This window comes from Lactuca saligna, chromosome 3, assembly GCF_052625555.1.
Source record: "Lactuca saligna cultivar CGN05327 chromosome 3, ASM5262555v1, whole genome shotgun sequence".
NCBI lineage: Eukaryota > Viridiplantae > Streptophyta > Magnoliopsida > Asterales > Asteraceae > Lactuca > Lactuca saligna.
In genome coordinates this window covers 155,447,746-155,457,942 of record NC_136419.1, presented here as the reverse complement: position 1 = coordinate 155,457,942, position 10,197 = coordinate 155,447,746, and the positions used below count along the sequence as shown (strand labels likewise).

At 36.7% G+C, this 10,197-nt stretch overlaps 1 protein-coding gene across 2 annotated transcripts; it reads right to left on the bottom strand.

Moving 5' to 3' along the window:
* Nucleotides 1–260: 260 nt before the first annotated feature.
* On the bottom strand, nt 261–5,239 carry LOC145037385 (uncharacterized). Of its 2 annotated transcripts, none has more exons than XM_078986035.1 (3): nt 5,105–5,239; nt 2,885–2,999; nt 261–2,449 (listed from the first exon to the last, which is right to left on the bottom strand). In XM_078986035.1, the coding sequence occupies exon 3, from the start codon at nt 2,435–2,437 to the stop codon at nt 452–454; it is 1,986 nt and encodes a 661-aa protein (XP_078842161.1). In that variant the 5' UTR covers nt 2,438–2,449; nt 2,885–2,999; nt 5,105–5,239; the 3' UTR covers nt 261–451. The 2 variants fall into 2 exon arrangements, with proteins under 2 accessions (XP_078842161.1, XP_078842162.1); XM_078986036.1 differs by lacking the exon at nt 5,105–5,239 and adding an exon at nt 4,639–5,069.
* Between the last annotated feature and the right edge of the window lie 4,958 nt (nt 5,240–10,197).

Genomic DNA, 10,197 nt, shown 5'->3' with positions numbered 1-10,197 from the left:
TAAAAGTATTATCACTCCCTATCAAATGTTAAGATTAAGTGTTAAACGGAGAAAAATAACATAGCACTCAAAAAGCTGACCTGACAAGATGCTAGGAATGTTATCACTCCCCTTAATCATCCCCTTAATCACCAGTTTATTGGTGTTCATAACAAATAAGCACTTTGTGCATCACTACCTTCAATATGTTACGTAGGAGTTTTTCTTTCCATGGTATGTCCGTTAGAATACAAGAAAAATAAAGCAAAACAAGATCACCAAATCAAAAGAGACCCTTTTTAGCGTTATTTCGAATCAATTAACCACGAGTCTCCCAAGGGTCCAAATGGATTTATATATATCTAATTACCAACAAAATAACATCTAAAACACAATATTTAGATTCCAAATTCCAATTCCGATTCCGATTCCGTTTCTGATTCTGGTTCCGATTACCCTATTACAAAACCACCTACTCAAATGCTGATGCCGGCAAACCCGCGGGATCAAGCTCATACGACCCCTTCGGAACACCTTCCCGTTCTTCACCACTCATCCTACAAGACGGAACCATATGCGAAAATCTATACTTATCACTCTCCGGAATCACCATCTCCCCATCCTCTTTCTGGCCAAAAAGACATCGGAATCCAGCCAACTTCTCCAAATACGAAACCCGAAACCCAATACCCTCATCATAATTTGATAAAACCTCAACAAACTCATATTCATACTTTCCGTTTCCATCATTAGACCAGTTTATATTCCAGTCTTTAAATAGGGCCCACGTCTCGCCTTTTCTCGGAATTATATTGAAAATTCCCTTTTTACCCTCCTCCCAAGTCACCAAATGTGAAAACATCGGAAGATCTTCCGCTTTATCGGGTTTCCCGCGTTTAAAATTCCCGCAAGAAACCGGCAACTCCTCCTCAACCCAATTCATTTCATCATCGGTTTCCGGAACCGGTTTCAGCCATGTGATTTGTAGGCTAAAACCCGGCGATTGAACTTTCCGAATATAAGCATAGAACCTTGGCATCGCATCCTCGGTGTCATAAAGCGCCCAAATCTGCCCAGGGGTAAAACTGTCTTCTTTTCTGTCTTTTTCAAAGTCGTTAAACTCCGGATCAGGACACTCGAAAACTTCCGGATCCGATTCCGGTTCATCTTCTGCTTCCGGTTCCGGTTCCGATTCCGATTCCACGTCCTCAACATCGACTTTCTTACCATCGGAATTAGAATGAGATTCTTGATTTTGACTTTCTTTGACCGGTTCCCGAACCTCCGCTTTCCAAAACATATCTTCGCGTTTCGGTTTTGCAGTATCCGATGGTGGGGCCCGCTTTTTTGACGGAGCAGCCTCGTCATCATGATCATGATCATTATCATTTACATTTTCTTTATACGACACATTTCTTTTCGGGCGTGCGGATCTCCGAGGCTGTTCACCAACACGTCCAGAATCTTGATTTTTTTCAGGGGCATTTTCATCCGATTCCGTGCTGTTTTCATCTCCGGAATCTTCATCTTCATCTTCATCTTCCTCAGAGCTGCTCGTGCCGTTGTCAGAACTTTCACTCGATTCGTCCACCTTCTTTTTCCGTTTCTTGTTCACATTTTGCGTCTCGGTTGGTTTTGATTTGGATTTCGATTTGGGCGGAACCGGAACCGGAACAGGAGTCGGAGTCGGAGTCGGAACCGGAATCGTATTCCGTTGTGGAACCGAAGGCTGAGCATGTAGGTTCAATTCATAAGCCGTGAAAGCCTTCCTACAAGTTTGACAATGAACCGGTTTATTCAAAACATCATCTCGATAAAACTGATACCGAACCGAACAAAACGGGCAAACCGTCCAAAACGTTAACCGGACCGCGCTACCCCCAGGCTTCGCGCGCGGAAACTGAAAGCTCCCGGTTCCGGTCCCGGGACCGGAACGCCCTCCGGTGAAATTATCCCCTGCGAAATTACCAGAATGCCCTTGCGGAAAAACTGGATTCCATGAATGTTGTGGTTGTCGGACAACCGGTTGCTGTCGCGGGGCCCAATTTGTGGTGGAAAAAGCTCTCCGTTTGTTATCGTGTAACGTTCGTTTTTCAGGGTCTAAAAGGACTCTTTGGGCTTCACCGATTAATTTAAAGGCGTCTGTGGACCCCGAAAATTTGTTTTTATCGGGGTGAAGGACTAAGGCTAATTTGCGGTATTGTTTTTTGATTGATAAATCATCGGATGAAGGGTCGATTTTGAGAATTGAATACCAATCTTTATCGGATCCGAATGATTTTTTTTCTGATGAAATGTGGACTTCACATACTAAAATTAATTGGGAGATGTTTTCGAGTTCGGGGTAAAGTTGTTGGGCTTTTTGGGCGATTTTTAATGCGGCTGAAAACTCTTTGTTTTCCATTTTTTTCTCTGCTATTTGTTTGGCGCGTAACGCTTCTTCTTTGTTGGCATCCATCACAGCGAATGCCTGAAATAAAATTTTCAATTAATAAAATTTAAAATGATGATTTTATTAGCATCGTGAAAAACTGTCATGATAAATTACATACGTAAGGATCGAGTTATATTGCCAATTTTCACTCCATTCAATGAGCAAAAAAGAAAAAAATATATATAGTCAATGATTAAGGAATGAAAACTAACATAATGGAAGGAATCATATATTTCAAGAATAGTTCATTCTATTAAATTATGTGTATATGCAATTATGCGTATACATTACGTATACATGTATATGTATTACATATACGCATATATGATTTCATTTTCTCAACACTACTAAATTTTACATGAACACCTTGAATAACATGAGACATGTCCACCAATGTAATTATTTCATGAATTGGTTTTATGATAAAAAAGTAATGAAATTAGAATTTACATAATAATATGATGTCATTACCTTAAATGACACAGTATGAGTTTGTCATGGAAGGAGTTGGTGGATGTAAAAAGAGCTTCCAAAATCCAGCTGCAAAGGAGGCACCATAGAGCCACATACAAAGTTTTGCACCACTCTATCAACACAATAAATATAAACATTAAAATATCTAAATTTAAAGTCAAATTACCGAAATTCATATGAGATATAATAAGCAGGTTGATTGCTGACCACTCAATTTTGAGTATATAATGACAAATGACAGAATTGCCCTTTGTTGATTTCTTGTTCATAAAACTTCTCTTGACTATTTGTAAAAGTAAGCATATTTATGTTTTATGAATTTCTTGTTAACATATTAGTAAACATAAATTTATTCATATATGACAACAAACTCCGAAACAAATAATAAACGATAAACTACATAATCCAATAACCAAAAGAAGAAAGCAACATACGACAATGTTATAAAAAGGTTGAAAAGGGGTAATTCAGTCATTTGTGCAAATAGGGGAGGATCAAGATTGAATCCCATGAGTTTATGGAAGGAAATTTGTATACAATTATGGATATAAGATTTGTGAATTTGAACAGAAATCAATTCCATACTAAAAGATGCAAACTACCTCTGTTTTATAATTTAGTAGTTACTACAATTTGTATGTAAATATTTGACATAAAACAATAAATCCCAAAAAATATACAAAGGGGCAATCAATAGTAAAAAGACTAAAAGCAAAGAAGTCTACAGCTTCTTCTGAAACACAAAAGAAATGGCAAGTCGATTTGAGAGAATGTGAAAATAAACATATTTCAGTGTGATACTGAAATTCAAAAATATCAAATTTGATTAAAAATGTATAGAGTTGAAGTATGATTTTATAGAGATCATTTATTCTTCTAATATAAATGCATGATCAAGAAATGATTTGCATATTTTCAAATAACTACTTAAATTAAACAACGTGTAGCCCAGTTAACCTACATTAAATGTGAAGTGTCACCTTTACAATAACTTTTTATCACCTATTATATCTAATGCACAATTAATCTCTATCTAAAACAACTAATGCACGATATTAAAACAGTAGATATGATTTGAAAAGTAAGACTTTTAAAGTAGGCTATAAATTGTTTAAAACAAAGATTTTTGTAAGAGTAGGCTGATTCTTGGAAATGAAGAACTTCAAACATGTATAAAAAAAGTCTTTAAGTTATGAACACATAAGAATTTCAGAAAAAGGGCATTGATAGAGGATACTAGCTTTATCAATCAAAAACAGAAGTTTGATAAAACACAACTTTTAGAAGTATTAACCATCTCAAATCATGAGAGTCAGTCTAACCTTAATATAATGGTAACTATTTTGAAGCCCATACTTGTCAAAATACAAATTTGACAAGTGTTTATTATGGTGTTAGTAGATATAGCATAACATTCAGTTGTAATTTTCTTTAACAAAAAAATGTGGATTGAAGTAGTGAAAGAATGATATGTACAACAAAAATCCTCAACAGACACAAATTTGGTAAAAGATGTATGTTAAAATGACCACTAAAGATTCCTAGTTGAATAGTTGATATTTCTTTCATTAATCCAATCAAATTGTACAACTCGTACCATGAATTGTTCTTTAAAGACACTCATCATTAGATTATACACAGCTACATCATCAATCATACAACAATTCATATACCCAAGATTGGTAAAACTGCCCACCACAAGTAGATAACAGAATAACAAAATTTTGAAAATAAACTATAAATGTGCATACTTTTGGGCCCAAAAGACTTAAACTCCTCCGCAAGCCTTGAAATTTAAGAAGAGAAAGACAAAAGGAAGCATCAGTTCCAGAAGCGTTAAGCTTAAAGTCGCTAACCACATGCTTTGCTTCAAGTAAGGTGTGTATAAGATTTTAAGCAACCATTTCATGACAAGATGCGTCTTTTGAAGCTATATATTGGTCCATTCGGGTTTTGGAATTACCGAACTCAACGGTTAAACTTTCATGGGACGTAGCGAATAGTTTACAGAAGAAAGGTCTGAAAGATGAGGAGGCGTCTACTAAGCTACTCAACAAGGCAAACAAACAATCTAACTTTAAGAATCTCGAAAACCCTAGAAATGATTGCTCAGATATAAAGGGAATTAGGGTAACCAAAAGTTGGACAACAAGAATAATAATTACAAGGAAAAACAGCGAACAATCAATAGTGAACGGATTAAACAACAACTTTTACCTCTTCCTGTTAAACACGACCGATGGAATTGAAGATTCAAAGAATGAGACCGAGTAGTGACAGCAGGCGAACTGAGTGCGCCCCCAGAAAGATGAGTTTTCACCTTTTACGAGAAGGAAAAACGGTCAATGGGTCATGGGTGCCTCTTGCTGTAAAAAGACAGTTTGGATGCGCTAGGCCCCCAACAGGCCCATGCAACACTGCTTCAATTTTATGGCCCATCTCACAAAAATAAATTGAGATAGTGTTGAATTTTATGGAATTCGAACATCGCCACATCGGTTAAGTTTATTTGGTAATGTTTTATATCAAGTTGTTTGTTGTCTAAAGATTTGGACAAGAGGCTCGTGTTCTAACACGTGGTTTTCACATTTGAGATATAAAAACAAATGTTTATAAAATATTTATTGCATTTAGTTGAAATGATCAAAACGAAAGTTGTAGTACGCGTAAATACAAACGCATGGATATAAAAGGCATCAAAAACGAATTTCGTATGTACAATTTATGATTTTTAGAAGTTCCAACAAATTTTATAAAATTCACGGTGCGGGGGATTTGTCGTGTGCGGAGGAATTTTATAAAGTTCGTATGGAAAAGTAATGAAGTCTGTCTGGACGCGGACCGCGGCACAGTCAATGTTTATCGTGACCAGATTTGGCCCTATATAGAGAACCCTCCCCCCCCCCCCCCCCCCCCCGCCTCCCCTTCCCCTCCTATTTTCCTTGCCCCTTTCCCTTCAATCTCTCTTTCTTTCTCCCTCTCAAGAACTCAGTCGTTCGTGATTTAATTTCTCGTTCTGTAATATGATAGTGAAGTGCTGAAAGTTTCGAAAGGATCCTTAATAGAAGGATCAAGATTTGAAGTTACGTTCGTCTTTTTCCGAGTTATTCATCAATCAGGTAAATTACACTTTCTCTTAAGTATAACTTGTTATATAGTATACCTATCGTCGTTATTATGAATCGTGTATTAGATTAATCATTAATTATAGTTATTATAGTGATTGATCTACTTACGGGAGCGGTGTCTGGTATAGAAATGTTGGTATGGTTGTTGGGTTTCAAAAAGGTTAAATGTCGAAATGATCCTACCTTCCGATGGTCTTGACCGACTAATACTTATTTGATAGTCATTTCAATATTAATGGGATTGATGAAGGATCTAGATATCGGTCTTTATATTCCATAGATATTGATCGTTTATAGTATTATAGGTTAATACATGTTTGGTGCATTTGCTCGCCAATTGGAATGATGATAGTTGTCCAAGCACTCTTCAAGTGAGTTTTCTCACTATACTATATATTAAAGTATGTATCATCTGTATGTTAGGATGTTGTCATGTTGTAGTGTGTTGTTAGGCAAGTAGATTAGTTTAGCCAATTGCATGTTGTGTTGGATTGATTGTTTGTCTGTCTGGTATATATGTTGACATATCATGTTGTGAGTTGAGAACGGTCCAATAGTGTGCTAAAGGCCAAGTTACTCGGGCGAATAAGCTTTATACTGAAGGCTAAAGGGGTTGACCATCTTTATGTTGAAGGCCAAGGGAGTGGACCAACTTCATGTTGAAGGTTATTATTTGTATGCATTGTATATGTATTGTGATATATGGTATTTTAGAAAATCATTAATCTTTGGCTTACAATTGCAGATTAAATGTTTTCAGGTATTTCTTCATATCGAGGGGAGGGCAACTCTTGACTGTACACGCGATGATTTGCTGAAAGACCCCAACTTTCGTATTTTTGAAAGACCCAAACTTTCATATTTCACATTATCATTACTCCAAAACATGTTATTTGCATATTCATAAAAGCAATATTTTACATTGATATAAAGGATTTACAAACTATTGGATATAAACCTTCTATTACAAAGTGTTATATATATTACATAACTACCCAGGATATTATAATTTATATAAACATAAAAAGTAGTACAAAAGTACTATTACAAACTATTTTACATCTTTCATTAGTATGTAAACATACTATTTATTTATCACCTGCAATTGTTAAACATTGATAGGGTAAGTGGTGACGCTTAGTGAGTTCAATAATAGATACAATATAATGTTATGCCATATATATATATATATATATATATATATATATATATATATATATATATATATATATATATATACTTCAATGTGACAAGGTAAAGAGGAACAACAAGATGTATGTGAGATCATGTAACAAGCGTTCATATCAATCAAAGACATTATTCAAAGATATTCTTTTCAATTCTTGATATACATCAATAAAGCTTTGGCCCAATTGGCATAGAAGACATGCAATTTCTGATTAACATCTTGTTAGATTTCAGGCTTATAATCCTGTCTAACCATTTGCCAATGCCATAGAATAGAAGTCATTCTCTTACGAAGACATGCTCTATATGGCCAGAGGCTACATACCAGTACCAATGTGAATCTAAGTCCTTTCACTGATCAAATGGTCAAAGGTATTACAATTGTTATAAACATAGCGAATAACACGAGAAAATGACTCAGAATGATAATACTGAAAAGCACATAGCACATATAACACATAACATACAATTGTTTCTATATAGTGAACTCATCTTTAATTTAACCGGGGGTTAAAATAGTAATTTGGACAGCACGTCGGCTTTAAATATGCCTTTCTATGTTGAAAACCGGGAGTTTGTTTGAAAGCCGGGCTCTGCGAAGGTAGGGCTTCAAAACCGAAAAGATAAATTTTCCAGGCTTCTCGGGGGTCTCGAGACGTGTTTCGGATGCTAAAATTGATTTCGGGGCTTCGGGGAAAGTTAATATGAAGAAAATATGGAAGAGGGGCTAAAAGTGTCAAATTTTCAAAGTTAGTCGGCAAATCTCGCATGCCTCTTATTTATTGGGTGCGAGTCCGAGGGTACTTGGCTAGGGAGGCTCCACGTTGCAGGCTGCGAAGCTCGGTCCAGAGGGAGTGACGAAGCTGCTCGGTGGCTCGGACGTGGCTCCAGCAAAGTTTGGACGCGCGACAGGAGGAGCGAAGGCGAGGGACGTGGAGGGGCGAGACTATGCCACCGCAGCGAGGCGCGTCGGAAGCCGATAGGCTCGCACTTCGGTCGAATCAGCTCGCGACACGTGAAGCTTCTCGGTTCGGCCACGTCTCCGGTGACACTGCTGCTTCGTGCGAGTGACGTGTCCGGGCACTATTCATGCGAAATTTTTTGATTTTTGTGCCCCGAACTTCTAAAATCCATAACTTTCGCATACGGGCTCCGTTTTTTGACATTCTTTATATGCACGCGTAGCTAAAATCACACTCTACAACTTTCGTTTAGACTTCGTCGGCTAATTTTGATTTTAATTTTAATATTATTATTTTTAACAGACCGGAACAGGAAAATCTGTTAAAAATTCATAACTTCTTCATCCGACATCCGTTTTCGTCAGACATTTTACCGTTGTACTACATATGACGAGACCTTCGATTCTCGTTTAGGATGTATAGGTAAAAAATCGCTCGATCTAAAATTCGAGTTTTTAGCTGTTTACTGCTAAGTTGAAACTTCAAAAAATCATAACTTCCTCATACGAAGTCAGATTTTGGCGTTCTTTTTATCGAATTTCTCGGTTTAACGAATACTACGACTTTCATTTAGATTACTAAGGCTAAAAAGTAGTTTATCAAAAACTCACTTTTTACGTCATTCGGCGCTATGCTGGTTTTGTTGCGGATCTTCGGTTGGTTATAACTTCTTCGTTATAACTCAGATTTTGACGAGGTTTTCTCCTACAATTTTCTAACGAGATTCTCTACAACATCAAATAATAAAATTTTACTTATTTAAAATTTCATATTTTCGCTAAATTTCACTATTTGGTTTTTAATTGGAATCTCATAAGACTTCCAATATTTTCTGAGTGATTCTAAACATAGTTTTACTTCATTTCTAGTAAAAACCATCTGTTAGAACTTAACACTCAATTTTACATAATATTTCACAATTTTATTTATTACAAAACACGATTTTAGAATGTGTATGTTACAAATACCTCCTCCTTTTGAGGATTTCGTCCCCGAAATTACATCGATTAAAATAAATGGGGATATTTTGCTTTTATCTCATTCTTATTCTCCCAAGTACAGTTTGGGCCACGATGGTGTTTCCACTTGACAAGCACCAATTCTACTTCTTTATTGCGTAGCTTAGTTGTTCTTTCATTCACGATTTCATCAGGCTCTTATATATATCTTAACTTATTATCCAATTTCACTTCAGATAATGGAACTGTCTCATCGTAGATGCTCAAGCATTTGTGCAGATAACTTACATGAAACACATCATGAATACCTGCCAAATCTTCAGGCAATTCTAAGCGGTAAGCTTGCTTTCCAATTCTCTGGATGATTTTGAAAGGACCAACAAATCTAGGACTCAACTTTCCTTTCTTCCCAAATCGCATAAGGCCTTTCCATGGGGATACCTTCAGCATCACGAAATCACCCACTTGAAATTCTATAGGTCATTTTCTCTTTTCCGTATAGGACTTCTGTCGATCCTGGGCCGCTTTCATTCTTTCTCGTACGATTTGAATCTTGTCGGTGGTGTCTTGAATCATTTCGAGGCCTCCAATGATCTTCTGTCCTATATCACGCCAACATAATGGCGTACGACATTTGCGACCATATAATGCTTCATATGGTGGCATTTTGATTGAAGTGTGGTAACTGTTATTATACGAAAATTCGACAAGCGGTAAGTATTTATCCCAGTTACCACCGAACTCCAAAACACATGCACGAAGCATATCTTCTACTGTCTGGATTGTTCTCTCTGTCTGACCATCTGTCTGAGGATGATAAGTGGTACTGAGAGCAACTCGAGATCCTAATTTGCGTTGCATACTCGCCCAAAAGTGAGAAGTGAAGCGAGTATCACGATCGGAAATGATCTTTAGTGGCACACCATGTCTTGCAATAATTTCATCCAAGTATACCTGTGCGTATTTCTCCATTGGAGCCGTTTCACGCATGGCGAGAAAATGTGCACTCTTTGTTAGAAGGTCGACAATTACCCAAATGCTATCATTCTGTCTAGCAGTCTTTGGTAATTTGG

Bases quoted from the DNA above. Each gene is read 5' to 3' on its own strand.
- LOC145037385 (XM_078986035.1), bottom strand. From the start codon at position 2,437: ATGGATGCCAACAAAGAAGAAGCGTTACGCGCCAAACAAATAGCAGAG.